At 42.4% G+C, this 18,785-nt stretch overlaps 1 protein-coding gene across 2 annotated transcripts in view; it reads left to right on the plus strand.

Annotated features, from left to right (window-relative positions):
- Cav1 (caveolin 1) overlaps positions 1-17,924 on the plus strand; it is a 31,051-nt gene extending 13,127 nt beyond the window's left edge. For both annotated transcript variants that reach the window (XM_048448990.3, XM_085683869.2), the window contains exon 3: positions 15,717-17,924. In XM_048448990.3, the coding sequence (XP_048304947.1) occupies positions 15,717-16,058 (342 nt within the window). In that variant the 3' untranslated portion in view covers positions 16,059-17,924. The remainder of the gene's footprint in view (positions 1-15,716) is intronic.
- The last annotated feature ends 861 nt before the right edge of the window (positions 17,925-18,785 follow it).

Consider the following 18,785-nt stretch of genomic DNA (forward strand, 5'->3'; position numbering starts at 1 on the left):
AAGAAGCAGCTTCCTGATGGCTGCATGTTTATTTCTTTGTCCCTACAACTTCTCAGATCCTCTACAATCACAATTTTGTGTGTGACAGCCCCTCCACACAGCCTAGCATAGACATATATGAACAGCTTCCTCCATTTCAGCCGAGGACCTGGCTTGCCTGGGTAAAGATTTGCTGTAGCTTTGCTTTAATAAGCAATGGAGAATGAAAGTGGTAAATATAAAAAGGCAGTACTCTGAAAAATGCAAGCATTGTAGGGACCCAAAAGGTCAGCACGAAGCATTATCCGTGCGGCAAGCCTGCCCTCCACGCCCTCCTACACAGCACATACTCACACTGCTGGCTGTGTGTATAAACCCCATTGTGGTAGAACCTTGAGATGTAGCCCCATGAGAGGGTGTGGCTTCCACAGAGAGGCTCTTCATCCGGCCTCAAGCCATCTGCAGAGTGTTTTAAAGCACTGCACATTGAGATGTAGAAAATAGGATGTAATTGGTCTATGGCAGGGCCCAGGCTCCATGGAGTCCTTCTTTGTAGCTCCTAGATGTAGCTGATATACAATCAGAATTAAACTGACTTTGATTTAAATTATTGGAATTTACCAATAAAAAAACGTATGTCACAGTAAGATTTTTTATAACCATCAAGGCAGTAAGGTGTTACTTCACTCTCTGCTTATTAATGGTGTGCAGGGGTGTCTTAGCAATTTTACCAGAATATAATGTTTTCTGCTGTAGCAACTACATGAGATACACTTTTCATGCAGAGTGAATCTCGTGGTACTTGCAAAACCCAGCTGCCTCCTGTCTATTTGACTATCTTTGTCTATTCTTCCCTAAAAGGACAGCCAATTTTTTGGAACACCAAAATGTCACCTCCAGTCCTTCCTCTTACCTGCTCTGGCGCTAACAACTCACATTGGTTTTTCTCCTAAAAATTCTGTCAAATTTCTGCAGTGCCCGTAGCTCAGAGAATCCACTCCTGGCAGATGTCACTAAGTCCCCCAGTGCCTCATAGAGAAGAGAACCCAAGTCACTGACTGGCATTTACTGATGCCAGTCACCCCTCAGAGAAGAAGGGAAAACTGAGTCCGAAAGTAAATTTTAATTTCAGTTCTCCCTTAGACACATCTCCAATGATACGTTGGACATTGGAAAAGTCCTATCTACCTTTTGTGTCTATAACAATGGAGAACAAGACAACCCCTAAGTCACTTTCATTTCTAAGGATTTATCCTTCAAGTAGGCTAACATTTATGCAACAACAGAAACCCTGAAATATACTGACAAAGAGAGAGTGGTGGATGACTTCTCATCAATAAACAGTGTGTGTAGGAGTTTGTTTGTTGGTTGGTTGTTGAGACAGAGTATGTAAGTAACTATAACAGTCCTGGGACCATCTATGTAGACAAGGCCAGCCTTGAATTCACAGTTATCCAGTTGCCTCTACCTCCAAAGTACTAAGATTAAAAACTTGTGCCACCATGCCCAGCTAATCGTCAATAGTATTTTTATTATGAGTTTCCTAAACTTTTTCAAATGGCTTCTTTGCTCTTAATACTGCAGCTACGGCAATTAATTAAACCATCTTGGAAAGACTGAACTCGCTGGCAGCCTGCTGTTCCCACATGTTCCGCAGTGCACCCTTAGTGCCTTCTGGAGACGATCTGAGCTGGAGCCACTTCACAGATCTGGGTTCTGTACTTTGCCGTCTTCTCTTTTATTGTCTCCAAACTGGTCGCCTTTGTGTTCCAAGATGAACCAGAAGTCAATTCCAAAGTTAGCCACAAACCTTCAAGATTTCTTTTTCCTTTTTGCAGAAAAGCCATAAATGAAGCTTTGGTTAGAGCTATGGTCTAATAAAGTCCTAGCTAAAGAGCAAATTCCTATGAAGCCAGCAGTTGTCAAACTCACCTAGTTAGTGTGGCCCTGTTTCTAGAGTTCCTTTAAGGCCTATCTGTGAGCAATGGATCCGATGACTAGCAGGCAAAAAAGGAGAGTTCCTTTGAGTCATATTTTCCTGTTGGGGAGCTATAAAGTCTGTTCCTCTCCAGCTGACATAAAGTTTAGCATTTAAGGGCCCACATGGTTTTAACCCCATCACTTAGCACCCCAGCTGTGTGACTCTGAAGATAAACATGAAGTCACTTGAGTTCTCAGCCACCTGAGTACTCCTAGGGGACTCACTGGCTCTCACAAGCAAAGCTACATCACAACCCGTATGGTGGAACCTGAATTTGCATAATATACAACACTAAATGAAGCGATCTTCTTTGCCATTAGTCAGCTCCTGTGCATGCTTTCACCAAAATTATACCTGGATTGAAAGGAGATAACTATATTGGTGAATTCGATTTCTAATTCATGAGCCAGATAATAACATATTCAGAACTCTGTTTCTTCAAAGGGATGTAATAAAGACAATGATTTCTCTTGGAAGGAGGAGGAGCTACAACTTTCAAATGCCCAGTGTAGTGGTTTGGATAAGAAATGTCCTAAAGGCTCATATATTCGAATATTTGCTTCCAGTGGTGTAAGTGTTGAGGGGAAATTAAGTAGTGTCCTTGTTGGTGGAGGTAGCCACTGGGAGTGGACTTCAAGGTCTCAAAAGCCCATTTCAGACTCAGTCTCACTATCTTTCTCTGCCTTCTACCTTTGGACCAGGATGTAAGCTCAGCTGATGCTCAATCATCATGCCTACCTGCCTGCCCCTGTGCTCTTCCAACACCCGTGATGGTCATGGAGTAACCGTTGAAGCAATAAACAAGGCCCCAGTTAAATGCTTTCTCTTAAAAGCTGCCTTGGTCATTGTGTCTTTTCACAGCAATGGAAGAGGAACCAAGACAGCAAATTTCACTAATTCATTCATATATTTAACAAATATTGATTTATGAACCACTATACTTCAGAAACTTAGAGTCTACTAGCAGAAACAACACATGACACAAGGGAGAGTACAGAGAGAGGGAGAGAGAGAGAGAGAGAGAGAAGCATACCATTAAATATGGAGTGATGAAGTAATAACCTGGGTAGAAAAAAAAAGGTTCAAGTGAGAAACCAGTAAATGGCTAGAAGGAAATCTTTGATGCAGGATGAGACATAGAGAAGCAACCAGGTGGAGAGTGGTGGGCGAAGCAAGCCAAGCACATCCCACGTCCCACAGCCAATGAGAGGCTCCGCAGCAGGAATGGACTTGGGCGTGTCCCTGGGTCTCGGCCTGGGCACAGGAGATAGCTTCCTTGATTCCTGGAAATTCTAGATGCTAGTGATCTGGAATCATACGGGATAACGACTCCCTCTCTTACCTAAAAGCAGATGTGTACATCCTGAAGGACGTCAGCCCTCCCAGGCAATGGCTCCTAAGTGAGGAGGCAAAGTCAAGGTTCCTGTCTATCTAATTATACTGCCCCCTTTTCAGTGACCTATAGCCAGCCTTGGGACCATGACCTGGCCCTGTTTTCTCATTTCATTTATTCTGTCCTCAGAAAACAAATGCTTCCCAAATGTTAGCTGGATAAATAAATGGTTCCTCCAGGTCATGGCCGTGCAAAGCAAACATCCCTGCAATAAACAGAGGGATTCCGGGCCGCAGATCCTTCTAAACTTAACGTAGCGCCTTATCGCAGCCTATCATCCTTTCCTAGGGCAGGATTCTCAACCATGGCCAATCTTTCCTCTCGTCCAAGGACAGGACATCTAACCATGTCTGGAGACGGCACTACTTGTCACAATTTGGAGGATGTTACTGGCATCCTCTGAGTAGACTTCAGAGACACAGCTAATCATCCTGCAGTGTACCCCCACAATGAGGGCTTATATAAACCCAAATGTCAACCTGCCAATCGTGTCCACGTGAAAAATCACACTGTGAAGGTCAGGGGCTGTGTCTGGGTAGCCACTGCACATAAAGCGTCCGTTCTGTACAACGGGCTGTGATTCTCCTGGCAAGGACAGGCTTGTGAATCCTTGCCCCGTTTTGCGAAGTAGCGTGCAGGCATGCAGGGATCTATTGGATTCATTTTCTATTTGTTTAATAAACAGACTAAAGGCACTGGAGGGGAAAAGACTCCAGCTCTGAGGTAAAATGGACGCCGTTTGCAGCGCTCCTTCGACTGAGCTGGACGGTAGGAGGCAGCGGCTGCCACCAGGAAGGGCACTGTGACAACTACAGAAGGCGCTCGCGCTGTTCCAAAAGCTGTGACTCAAACAAACACATTGAGAGACTAAAGACGAGCAAACGGCAAAGGCGTTTCTGCTTGTTCTATCTTGAACAAAACATAAAGCGCTTCTTTTAAATATACTATGGTCCTCATTCACATAGTCCCCTTGGCGTATCCAGAAGCCTAAAGAATAACAAACACCAAACCATAAACACAGAATTTGGTGAGCAAGCCAGACCTCCAGATGAGGCCTCTAATTGTGTGTTTGCACAAAATGAGGTTTCCACACATTTGGTGACGCAGGCCTTTTCCATTGAAGACACTCTGGATGGCTACACTTATTCCTTCTTCTCTGGCATGGCGGATAGAGGTACGCCTGAATAGTCACCCCGCTCTGTCCACTAACACGCAGTCACCAGCTTCCTATCTCTGGCCCTTTCTTGGTCTATTTTTACACGGTTGTCTGTTCTCTGTCACCTGTTTGGTGACACTCAGCATCAACAAGTGGCACCAAACAGACACCAGAAGTCTGCGGAGAATAAAATGAACCAGGAGGTGCTCAGCCTGCTGTGTAGAGAGACATGTGCAGCTAGGCACTTCGTGATAAGAAAATGTGACGTTGTATCAGCAAAGCATACTGGACTCCCTAGGAAGACTCCTGTCCAACTGACCTCAATTACATGCGACTTTTGGTTCCCACCTGGGGTCACCCTAAAAAAGGGTGTACACCCTATATGAAGAGGCATGGAAACACTCAGGAATCCCTAAACCCTGACATTGAAAATGGAGACTTCCATGCATTTCCTAGGCGTTCCCACCACCAAATGGTTACAAGTTGGGTGACTTAAAGCAACAGACACCCATTATCTCCTGGACTGAGGGCAAGGGGTCTGAAATCAAGGCATTAGGAAGACCAATCTGCCTGTGAAACCTCTGGTAGATCTATGTCTTTTCCTTCTTTCTGGTGGCTTGTTGAGCATTCTCAGCAGACTTTAGACGGCAGCTGCTCAGCACAATTCCCTGACTCCCTCAACACTTGCCATCTCCCCCAGGTTTACTAGAAACTGGGGTTTTGACTTAGCTTGGAATGGGGATGCAATTCAAAGCATGGCAAGATGTAAGCATGGCAAAGTATAAACTAGGAGTGTTCGTCTGTGCTCTCAGGCCAGGGATATTCAGTCTACAGTGTAGAAATCTAATGTGAACCCCAGAGACTATCGTACCCTCCTGGCCAAGACAACCGGACCAGTGCTCCTGGTACATCTGGCTCTATCCTAGACATTTTCCATGTTAACCCTTGTGGAGCTAATACCACCACACCTGCATGGTCTAAGTAAGAAGCCAAGGCAAGGAATGGATGAGCAATTTCTATGATGTAATGTTTCCTTGTTGTTGGCCTGAACCATCTATCACATCAAAAACAATACACTCACATACGAATGCATTAATTCAGGTCTCCATATTGAGGCTTTGAGAGCCTCTCTACTGGCAGCTTCGTTTTTCTTCCCCAGATATCCTGTGTTAAATTCATGGTAGGAGGGAAAGATGCCCAGGTACCACACACACACTACTGATTCTGATTCAAGACCCAGAACCTTGTGTTTTTACAGTATCTCCAGCAAATTCTGAAGTATTTTAGTGTTTGAGAAACTGTCATTGGGAATAAGGGAGAAATAAAATGCTATGGTAAAACAAAGAGACAACAGAACGAAATGGCAGGAGACACCGGCCCCAGAGGTTCTGGCCTGGGAAGAGTGAGATTGCTGAGGACTGGACGTGAGGGTGAGAGTTCAAGGCCAAGCTAGCATCCAGGCTTCTCGGTGTAGACCTTTTCCTGCCCTGTAATCCACACTCCAAACTCTTCCCTTGTTCATGCTTGTCAGTTCACACTGACACTCTGGTTATGGACGCATCCTTCTCCCTTGCTCCCCAGCAGACAGTCTTGGGGAAGTAATAAAAGACAAAGTTAAAGTTACTTCACATCTTCCACTGAAAGCAGCAGGCCTTCAAACCAAGAACAGGCAACAATGTTCCTACCCCAGATTTACATTCCTCTGGAGTTATGGGTGGGTCACCATGGGGTTCATGTGATCGTAGGTGTTTATAACATAATCCAGACCCTCCGCCTTCAGTAACGACGGCAAGAACGCTGCAGCCTCTTGCCCAGTGGTGTCGGTTTTGCCCAGCAAAGTCTGCCTTTGAGAAAACACATGGGAATTAAGGCAAAGTCGCTGTGTTCTGGTAACATTTAATTGTGTTCTTTCTCATCCTCGTCCATACCCATGTGCTCACACACAATACTATTCCATCAGCTTCAAAGGCCTCTCAACATGTTGGAAATTTGTGTGGGAACAGAGAAGGGAGTTGGAACACACCCTCTCTGTGTGTGACTAGATTTGGTGTACACATTAAAATTTTAGAAATATGTATCTAATTTTGAAAATAAACATAGTGTTTGCTTTTATTGAATATAGAGTGATGGAAATACAACTGGATTTCTACTGAATTGTTTTTTATAATAATCATGGTAATTTCTTTTAACTAATAGTAATTTCTTTTAACTAAAAACCCATGTTTGTAGATTGAAATTAGAAAAAGGTTTTCTGAGGGTGTTTCCATTCATTTACTCATTAGCGTCCTGATGTTATTCAGCATATAAGGATCCCAGAGAAGGAAGCAAGCCCGGGCTGCAAGGCCCAGAGGATACAGCATGGACACATCAGGGCTGTCATTAACTGCAAGGAGCCGTGGCAGGCTCCAGTACCTTTTAGCAATGAGGAGAGAAACGAAGTCCTATTTGAAGTGAAAGCCCTGGGGGCGGGAGAAATGCTTCACTGGTTAAGAGAGGGAAAAGTTTCTTCTGAGGATCCAAGCTTAGTTCCCAACATCATTCTCAAATGTCTCACGGTCACTTGTTTGACTCTAGCGTATGCCACACCCTTTTCTAGGCTTTGCAGATGCTTACTCTCATGACCCACAAACAGACAGGCGCAAACGCAAATGATTTTGAAGAACATTAAAAATAAAACTGGAGCCCCAGATTCAGGCTGTAGTCTTAGCACTGAGAAGGCTGAGGCATGAAAATCTGCAGTTCAAGACCAGCCTGAGCTCCATAAGGAGATCCTGCCTGAAATTAGAAAAGTGCCAAGCCCATATCCCACCCCAGAGAGACTGATAAGAATGTTAACTGAGAATACTAGCATTTTAGCAGTTACTTTTTTCTCTAGAAAGACCCTCTTGCCATGTTACTCATACTGAGAACTTCTGAAACCCAAGAACAATAACTATTACATTGTGGAGTCCTCGATTTAGAAGTCTAGATTTGGTTGTCTGGGTGTGTCTTCTAGGTCAAAATGGCTCTTAGTCTGTGGAGCACATCTGGTGTTCTGGCAGGACTCTCCTGAAGAATAGAACCAATGGGAAGCATGTCTCATAGAAAAGGACTTATTAGACCAGGTTCCACTTTACGGGTTGGGTAGTCGGACAACAACCACCTGACATGGGACAAGTTGAGAATCCAGTAGTTTCTTACTGCAGAAAACTGGATGTCTCAGAAGACCCAAACAGGTGCTAGTGGCCAGGAAGATTCCTGGAGAGCTGCTAGTGTCAAGTTCACAGTGGAAGGCCAAAGAAATTAGAACTGGATGCACTCAGGAAGGAGCAAATGCAAGCAGACAATATTGTTTTTTTCTTTGGACTCTTTAGGTATCAGCCACCATTGGAAGGTACCACCCAAACTGAGGCAGTTGATCCTCTGTGGATATGTCCTCACAGATATGGGTTGGATCGTAAATGCTGGGTTGATTTTAAGTCCTGTTAAGGTAAAAATTAAGACCAACAATCACATTTGATTATAAGCTAAACCCATTTGAGACATGTGGTGGACAGTCTTATACAAACACTGCAAATGGTCTAATTGTTTTTCTAAGATAATGTGGATTATAGAAAGTTTAAGATGTTGGATTTTGTTATCACATACTTATGGATTTTTGTCTCAGGACCAAATTCTAAGAAATTAGGCATATATCCATTGTACATGTTTTTATGTAGATATGGAAGTTAAACTGTCTAATTCAAAAGACATAAAATGAAATGATAATGTAAGAGTGACTTGTTTTCAAATTGGATTCATTGCCACACATTCATAGCCAATTATCTTCCAATTTAGTAATGTAGAGCAAAAGACATCCATCACTTTACCCTTTCTGTGTAGTGGGAAGGAAAGTGTGGCTTACCTAAGTGGTGGCGCAGGGTCTCTCCCAAGGCGCAACACAGCTGTCTCCCAAAGACAAGGTGGTGGAGGTACCATACCCAGACTTCTCCACACGGTTGGTGGCTAATCTGTTCCTTCCAAGGTATTAGACTGAGGACTTCAATGTCTCAATAGTTGGTAGCCAGAGGCTGCCTTTACTTCTTGACCATGTCTTCCTCTTCTAAGGGAATCCGATCATGGTGGCTAGCTTCCAGCACAGCAAACCAGAGAGCAAGAAAGGCGCACAGTCAGATGTTATGGTTTTGTAACTCATCTTCAAAATGGCACCCTTCACTTTTGAAGGGCAATCATGACTTCTAGCCACCAACTCAAGCAGAGCGCATTGAAAGAACATGACCAGCTGGCGAGGGGTCCTTGAGAGCCATTTTCAAAACTATTATATTTAAATTTCATTTTTATAGATGAAAAACACATTGCACTGCTCCATTCATAGTTAATTTGTCATTCTGATATTAATGTAAGGTAAACATTTCCTGAATTAGTTTTGGCTGCATTCTGTGGGAATTTCTAGCAACGTGGGAAGGTTGAAGCCAGACATGGAACATGCTTCTGAAAGTATACACAGTATGCCTACCAAAAGAAATGTATGTTCTAGGAATGAAACCTAGAGCTATGGCTGAAAATAATGGTATGTACATACCACATAAGAACAGCCATAAGGTCAGCATTGCTGGCATTGTTCCCACAGCTGACCAATGGCTAAAAGAGCATCATTTCCATTCCCTTCTCCATTACTCATTCATGCACCTTCATGGTCATATAATTACATCAACTTATGTAAGCAGCACATACTATCTAAGCAGGATGAAAAGGATCTTCCCATGAGGTCCTGTCTTTCTTATTAAGAAATATAAAGTTTTTTCTGGGGGCCGGAAATATGACTCAGCAGTTGAGAGCGCTCACTGCTCTCTCAAAGAACCAGAGATAGATTCCTGACACCCACATTGGGTACCTCAAAACTGCCTGCAACGTCAGGTTCAAGGAATCTAATGTCCTGCCCTTGCTTCTGTCAGCGCCTGTATACATGTGCACATACTAACACACACACACACACACACACACACACACACACACACACAAATGAATAAAAAGTAAATAAAAGCGTTCTTGAAATTTCTACCCAGCAGACAAACTTACATCTTATTGGTCGAACTGAGTCACGTGTATATTCTCAACAAGCCACAAACCACTCACCTAGAAGACTAGCCTGATAATCCCAGATATAAACTAATCATGACATAACTCTGAGGTCAGGAGACCCAAGTGTTTAGGACTCCGTTGGGGCAGCAGTGTGACTGTGTTGGACAGACAACAGATGGGTCTTCAGCAAACATCTTGGTAGTTGTTTTGTAATATGTCCTACAAATACATTTAATCATGATAATAATGTTATAATAGATGTTCTTATATTCTAATAAAATCAGAGTTTCCACTTACAGTGCTAAAACATATCTTTCCCACTACCAAATGTGAAAACATTGTTGTGCATAAACTCACAAAGGTACCTCAATTTTCTTTGACTACTTCTTTTCAGAAAAAAAAATGATCCATATTTTGAGACAGAAAAAAAAACCTTGTCCCTGTTTCTTTAAAGCTGTGTGTACGTGTAAACTGCATTTAAAATATTACCTTAAGACACATCTAACAGGATGGGATCTTCTGAGATTTATTGCATTAGTCAAACATTATCAAAACATAACAAGACAGATTGCTTTTCCTGACATCTGTTGCTAGATTTTGTTATGTTTCAGAAGCAGCCAATGCTGCACAAAGGTATTCTAGCATCATTTATAAAAATCTAGTAATATAAACTGTTGACTCCTGGGAAAGCATCCATTGAGACACAGAAATACTGCTGAAGCACATCCCAATCTTTGATGTGTAGGCCCGCATAATAACTTTTACCAAAATGGCAATGGGTTCCTTAGGTTACAGAACAGAAAACCAATTCCTTGATGGCATAATTGAGCTTCATTTGAGGCATCTCATTCTGAAACCCACAAAGTGCTTACGCCCCTTAGGTTTGTGATCTTGTCTCATCTTTTAAGAAAAGCCAATTTCTAACTCCTATACCATTCCAAATTGGAGTGAACAGATGAGATGTTGCTCTAGGTGAGGCCAGCAACGATGAACAGAACATGGTTCATCAACAGTCACCTAGTCAATGGCAGGGCACAATTCCACACCAACCAAGGTACAGTTAGAATGGGCAGGGACAAGTGGGATAAGCTCCTTTGTAAACAGGACTCAAGAGTGGCCATTTTGACGGACAGTTACTCCATCTGATGCTTTATGCAAAGAGTGAGTGCCCAGGGGACTGGGAGAAAATGGCGCCATCACTTGTCAAACAAATGGACCCATGGGGCCTATGGAGATCAAGACAGTGTTCAAATGGAAGTAGAAGGCCAGAAGTCATTCTCGTTGATCACAGAGTACAGCCACAAGACTGACTGGGAACAAGTGGTGATGTCAGGCAGAAGCCAGGCATGTTCCTGAGACTGAGTTCCAATCCTGTGCCTATCTTTGGTTGAGTAGACAGCCTTGCTCTAGCCAAGACTGTGGTGGCCATTGATTTTTGTGTTTTAAATGGGACTCCAGTTCTCCAAGGAGCCTTTGCTTTAAACTTCTATGAATTTTAAAATTTAAATTCCTACGGAATTCTTTTGAATAATTTCTATGAATCTGCTCAATAGCTGTGCCTTAGTTGGTGGGGGAACTTTGCCCTGCTGCTGACTAGATGGCTGTTCACTTAGCAGAACTACATTCACCTCCGTGCACTTTGAGTGCGAGTCAGAACATACACTAAAGATAGTTGTTCATTCCTCATGGCTGAGCAGCTAAAAGGGCTGGCTGTGCAATCATGGGCATCAGAATTTAGACTCCAACACTCCCCCCATGCAGACATGCACACCAAGCTGAGCAGACACACACACACACACACACACACACACACACACACTTTCTAAAAAAGTGAAAGTATCCATTTCCAGTTTTCTTCATTCTGGCTGAAGTATTAAAATGTCCTGAGCACAGTATTAAGAGGACATATCTCTAAAACCTGTGCAGTGATACCGACAAGCCAGAGTCTTAGATGGCAGGGGGAGATGTGTGGGTGCCTAGACATGGAATAGGTACATGAAAAGGGGGAGGTGTGGGGAGGGGGCTGTGGCTGTTTGTACACCTGGGAATGGTAAAATTCCCATTCTAATATCAGCTTTTCTACAGACTCACTTGGGACCAGGGTATTGTCTGCCTCGTTTTAATCACTCTGTGCCTCAGTTTCCATTTCTACCCTTTAGCTTGACAGTCCCTGGCTGAGTTCCCAGGATTGCAAGAGCATACTGTTCAGGGCAATATAAATATGAGCAGTTCACACAACTCAAAATATTCCTATTAGCAGATGTCCTGACTTAAAGTGGTAATGTTAACAAGAGTCTGTCCTTCAGCAACCACAGTGTGAGCGCTTCTTGGTGCCAGTCTACCCTTGTAAAAATCAAACCCCAAGACTCGTGTACAAGTTTGATTCCCAGCAGTGCAGCAGCAGAAGGAGTGTAGACCTGAAATGTGACACATTCCGGCTGTGCTCGCTAGCATCTGGGAGACCTGGAGCAATTTGTTAACTTCCTCCAGTAACGTCATCTCCAAAAAGGAGTAAGAGCGGGCATCTCAGAGATTTGCGAGGAAGGCAATCACAAGCACAGTTTCGTCCTTTTGAGCCAGGGGTAGGCACTGAATTTATGTCTTTCAGGGGCTGTCAATCCTACTTGTTTATCTAGTAAAACTCTAATCAGCAGGTGGAGGAGCTTGCCAGTGCTGTAACTTAGGGAGCGCTCGCCACATCACAGGGCTTTGTACTGACAGGATACACTCCTCAGAGCAGCTGGCTATTGTTGTAGAAATGGGGGTAGAGAGGAGGAAGCATCCCTCTGGCTTTTGGCTCATCAGCCTGCCTCGCTTCTGCCCCCAGCTACACTAAACTTGACTACACTGTTTCATCCTTTCAAGCCACCATAAATTCTTAAGACTAAATTAGCAGCGTAACTATATTCATGTAATTTGTCCCCGCAAACCTGCACAAAATTCTCTGAGGCGTTTAAATATTGTGCTCACTTCCTGTTTTCAGAAGGCACTGAAAATGTTTCAAAAGTACCTAACATGAGAAAAAAAAAGAATTTCCAATACACTTGCTGAGAAAATACTTAGATGTGCAGTGAAGAAAACTGTTTTCAGGAAGCTTTACATACAAACATACATTCCTAGACATCTTCCCTAACAGAATATACTTTGCTAATATAGTCCAAATACATGTATTCACATATATGTGTACACCCAGACATACACACATGTTCCACTGGTCCTGAGGTCATGCTAGGGAAAGATTAAGTACAGCAAGCCTCTCAAGCTACTAAAATTCCTTTTCATTACTGTGAAATACTCTTCATTTTTAAAAAGTATTTTTTTTGTAAAGTTGCCCAGTATTTACCAAAACATCAGCTTCTTTCAAAATAGATGTGAGCCTCAAACCAATCTCCAATTCACCTGGACGATTCATTGGTATTCCTGGGGGGATAGGGTACAGACGTCCCCTTTAGTGAAAGCAATAGGTCTCCTCCCTTTGTGCACGCAAACAGGTGAGCATGCCAGGGCATTTGTAAACCGCCATTGCTTAGATTTTGATCCCTGATTTAAATTTTCCTGAAAAATGTTGCAATTTTGACATCTTCAGTTTCACTTACGAAATAATGGCGTCTTTTAAAAAGAACAGAAAAAGGACTATATTTTAGCTGAATCAAAGGAAAATCATAATTTTCCATTTTCCATTGCTTTGACAGAATTTATTATTATAGCCTCAATAGTAGGCAATGGAAAATAGGCAATTATAAATAAGCATTATACTATAATTATGAATAAATATATAACATCATTCAAGTATTAATCTAATTTGCCTTATATTTCCTGTGTGGTGTGTGTGTGTGTGTGTGTGTGTGTGTGTGTGTGTGTGTGTGTGTGTGTGTATAGAGGACATGTCAGGTGTTTCTTCTCCAAAGTCCACCATCATTTTCTATGAAAGACAAAGTCTCTCACTGGTCTGGAACTTCACAATTAGACTAGGCTGGCCTGCTGAGCCTTGTCTGTTGCTTTTGTTTGTTTGTTGTTTTTTAAGAGGGTTCTGTGGGCTAAACTCAAGTCCTGGTTCTTTCTTGTAACTGAGCTATTTTCCTGGCTTCTTAAAAACTGTGAAAAAACACAAATGAACATTTTCCTCCGAGTCTAGTTCTAAATGTGCTGAGAAAAAAAAAATGCAATGGCTATTTACAAAATTATAGCCAAACTATTTTTTGCATATTATACTATTAGGACACTGGGCAACAGAGCAAGAGACAGAATGTTCTGGAAAATAATCTTTAAAACTGGTGAGCGTCATGTACTTTTTCCAAAAGTCATTTTGGTGTGCTAAATCAAAGGTGGCTCTTGGGCACTGAGCAGCAGCAAGAAGGAACCCAAGTTCTAGCCTTGATGTTGAGTTCTGGTGGCTGTAGAAACAGCCAGCAGTTTGCGTGAATTTCAAACCATACCGGAGTCTTTCACATGGCAGCAACCACGAAGCCATAGCCCTAGCACTCGCTAGCCTTCTTGATGACAATTTGTTTTCAATCCCATGCTTCATTTAGTTTATATAAAGTCTAAGAATTAGCTACATAGGTGAACGGGTACCTGGACATGGAGGCTATTGGAAAAGGATGCGTTTGTGCCAACATCCCCCTCTGTCTTTAGAAAGTCGTCATGTGTCTCTTCTGTGGCAAAGTGACAGGAACCAACTGCTCCAGGTAGCTTTGAAACCCCAGACCACCAAGCCCCAGAAGCATTTGGTGACTGAAGTGTTATATGACTGCACACTGGACTGATTGCTTCCCAAGAGCAATTTCTGAAGTAGGTCGTGATTTCTGGCCCGTCTTGATTGTTACCAAAAACTATATTCCCATCTTCTCAAATTCTAAAGTAAGCTTCTCTCCTGATAGCTTAAAATGTTTTCCTTCGTAATTTTCTCCTTGTTCTAATGCCACCTGTGCTCTCCCCAACGGTCAGAGCAGGAGTTCAAAGGTCATCCTTTGCTCCTCTCTTTAAAGTACCAAATCTTCCCATAATATCCAGAAATTATTTTATCTTTTCTCTTGTTTCTTTCCCATCCTCCATTTTCCTCCTTCTCCCCCCCCCCCACTTCTTTCTTCCTTTCATTTTCTTTTTAGGACCCCTCTCCCATCTTGACTCTGCCATCTTCTCTTGGGCTGTGCCACAGTTCTCTGCTGGTCTCTTTCTCCCTTTTGTCCAGCATACATATTTATACACACACACACACACACACACACACACACACTCACACACACACTCACACACACACACACTCACACTCACACACACTCACACACACACTCACACACACTCACACACACTCACTCACACACACACACTCACACATACACACACTATACACTCATACACACACTCACACATATATACACACATACATACTTTGCCAAGTTCATCTCAAGAAACTCTATGTGGTTGTGGTCACACTTCCCGGCTCTAACATCTTCAATGACTCTCAACTGTATGGAAAACAACATTTCGGCCTCATCCTCGTCCTGACATTGTCTCTCCAGTCCTCTATGCCTGTGACACTCCCAGTCCTCAGTCTCGCTGGCTCCTGAGGCTTGACTCCCTACCTTTCCAGCCTCCTTCATTTCCCTGTCACACTCATCTCCAAAGCTCTGCTACAGCCTCACCTCCCATCTCAATGCCTCAGCTCACCCGTGACCGAATTTCCTGACATGATTCTGCTAATCCTGTTTGGAAAGTCATTAATGGATTTTAAAATAGCTAGTCCTCAATGCTGTATGATTGTCTCTGAATGCAGTAAAATTATGTCACATTCCTTACATTTTACTGTGTTTTGTGTGTCCTTAGCCATGTTGCTGAGTTTTACTTTAAAGAAGTCAAAGCGTACTCATTTGTCCCAAAAGCAGTCGGTTCTCAACCATTGACACAGTAAAGAAACACTTGGGGAATATGTGAAAATGCCTTTGCGCTCCACCCTAGAACAATCAGATCTGAGAAGAACCCACATAGTCATGTTCCCAGGGCGTTCCAAGGAAACAGATGCTGTTGGTGGCTGATACTTGTCTGGCACACGGCTGGCAAACAAATCTAAGACATTTGCATATATCTCAAGCAGTGTCTCCATTTTCTTCTGTTTACACTCACTGTCGGCAATTTCTTTCTTTCAGATCGACTTCGAAGATGTGATTGCCGAGCCAGAAGGGACGCACAGTTTCGACGGCATCTGGAAGGCCAGCTTTACCACCTTCACTGTGACAAAATATTGGTTTTACCGCTTGCTGTCCACCATCTTTGGCATCCCGATGGCACTCATCTGGGGCATTTACTTCGCCATTCTCTCTTTCCTGCACATCTGGGCAGTGGTGCCGTGCATCAAGAGCTTCCTGATCGAGATTCAGTGCATCAGCCGAGTTTATTCCATCTATGTCCACACCTTCTGTGATCCACTCTTTGAAGCTATTGGCAAGATATTCAGCAATATCCGTATCAACATGCAGAAAGAAATATGAGTGACCGTTCAATGATGGAAATATTCCCGATTCTTTTTTTCCTTATTATTCCTTTGGTGCCAATTTCAAGTTTCAAGTTGCTATCACAGCAGCCATTGATGAGTGGTTTGTCTTGGTCCAGAACAAAGAAGTCATCAGCTCAGTTTTTCATATGTACTATTTGTCTCTTTGGAGCTACTGCATTTATTTTTGACAGTCTGAAATGTTTAAAACCATTCCTACCCTCTCTTCTGTTCATGGATCATTGTTCTGTTGGTTAAAATACAAGCATATAATTGAAATATAACATGAGAAAAATAGGAAGAACTGGGGGTAGGGATGGAAAAAGGACCAACAACCTCAGCTGTCTATTCTAAAATGATGATGTCCTAGAAAGTGAAGAATTCCAGGCTAAGGCCTCATGCTTAGGGACATGGGGGCAGGTTTTAAACAGATACTTCCCAGCTATTTGAGGAGTTAATTGCCATCACTTTTACCAATCACAATCTAGCGGGATCTAGTAATCACTGTCAAATTGGAGACCAAATTTTTCATGCTCATGATATCATTAATGTCTTATTCATCTTGACATTTTTAACCCGTTATTTTGTGTGCCTGAATATTTGTTATACCTATAATAGGACCTGGGTGCCTTCTAATTTTTCATGTTTTTTTTTTCTAATAGGGTCTAACTCATCAACTTTCGCTATGCCAGAGGCTTTCCTAAAACAAAACAGAAAACCTTGCTAGCTCTCTATCCTTGTTTCTGACTCTGAGATACAGAACCTGTTGAAACTGATCTCTGTACTTGGTCATGTAGCATCTTTCTCTATGACAAGCCTGGTCAACATCAACGCAGATATAAAATAGACAGAGATGAGCTCTCTCTTGGGTTGGCAGGAGCCAAAGTCAGCTTTCCCTGACTCTCAGTCACAAAATGAGGTCAGCATGTCTAGTCAGTCTCACTTAGTTTCTAGAACAATCATACGTTCCTGAGTCTAAGGCGGTCCATTGCTGGGATGATTTAGTGGCTCAACACTGTGCTCCATTTTCAGCTGATCATCAGTGGGCCTCCAAGGAGGGCTGGCGAGAAGGAGGCCACCAGAAGGAGGCTGCTAAAACTGTTGCAAGCACGACCCGTTCTACACTAGCCCTTGCAATAGTCTGTAATGCTGTGACACCTGACCCCTCCCCCTGCCAGGAGCCTTTGAACTCATCCAAACATCACTTTGCTCAGAGAGAGGATGGGGAAGGGGCGGTAATAAAAGCTTGAGGTAATGTTCTTGCTGGAATAAATTCTAGTTCTCCTGAACCCAAACTGAGGAATTTCACCTGTATACCTGAGTCCCCCAGAAAGCTGCCTACCTGAGACACCCCAAAGCTTTTTGTTCTCCACCCACCTTCCAGCTCAGCCCCTGGGGATATTTTTTTTTTAATTCCAGGTAGGCTTTTATTTTCCTTTTTATACATTTATTGGAGTTCTGCCTAACTGTTGTTTCCTTCCTCGGTTTTGCCACACTTTAACTACCAACCTGCTGCCTACCTTGGTTGTTTGCATTTAAAACAGACACTGGCATGGACACAGTTTGACTTTTAAGCTGTGTGCATAACTGAAAATGTACTATACTGCATACTTGTTTAAATGTAAAGTTATTCTTTATCTTTATGTAAAGAGAATGACTTGGGAAATGACTCTGAGATTCAGTCTGTAAACTGTGTGCCCCAAGACATGTCTGTTCTTCCTAGATGCTCGGTCTCATGTAAGTCCATTGCTGGTTCAAAAGGTTACTGAACTTTTATACGCTTACTGATATATTTTACACTTTTTTATGCTGCATGTCCTATAAAGATTTCAAATCTGCACAATAAAAATGTTTAACAGTTAAACAGGTATGTGTGTGTCTCTGTGTATGTTTGTATGTAGTAAGCGTGTGTATCATGCATATTTGCATGCTTGTATTGTGCTTGGGGGTGGCAAACATCTCAAATATTAAAAATTAATTTAAGTGAAATATTTCTGGTAAAAGTCATTGCTACTTGTGGATTACTTCAAATAACTTAGTTAAAATTCATAACTAAAACCAAAGGTATTTAAACAATGATTTATTATCGATGAACTGGAATTCCAATAACTTACATGAAGGATATCCATAATGTTGTCTGATTCCATCTAAATTTTGATTTGGACTTCTGTATTAAAGTTTTCCGAAGAAACAAACCCACAGGACAGAGCTATGATAAATATGGAGACTGAAATAGAAACCAAGATAAGCATGGGGAATAAGAGATTTATCAGGAGGACTTGGCTTCATGATTTTGGATACTGGCTAGTTCTAGAAGATGAGTCAGAATGCTGGGGATCCAACTAAAGCCATATGAGTTCAAGACTCCAGAAAAATTAATATTCCACTTTTCCAATAATAACAGCGGGAGGAACTAATGTACCAGTTGGAAGGACCCAAGCAGAAGGGCCTGTTTCTTTCTTGAGGGAAGATCAGTCTCTTAAGATTTTTGTGCCTTCCATCGACTGGATGATGTCTGCCCACGCGAATGAAGGCAACTTGCAGTATTGTGTCTAGCAATTGAAATATGGTATGATTCAAACCACTCTTGAAGGAACCACAGCATAAGGATTAACCAGAAATCTGGACAACCCAATGTCCAGTCAATTTAACAAATAAAAATTAATCAGCAATGCTCCCAAATTTAATTTTTAAAAAAAAATCTTTAAATTTTTTTGACTAAGAA

The sequence above is a fragment of the Myodes glareolus genome, chromosome 25 (assembly GCF_982192425.1).
Source record: "Myodes glareolus chromosome 25, mMyoGla1.1, whole genome shotgun sequence".
Taxonomy (NCBI): domain Eukaryota; kingdom Metazoa; phylum Chordata; class Mammalia; order Rodentia; family Cricetidae; genus Myodes; species Myodes glareolus.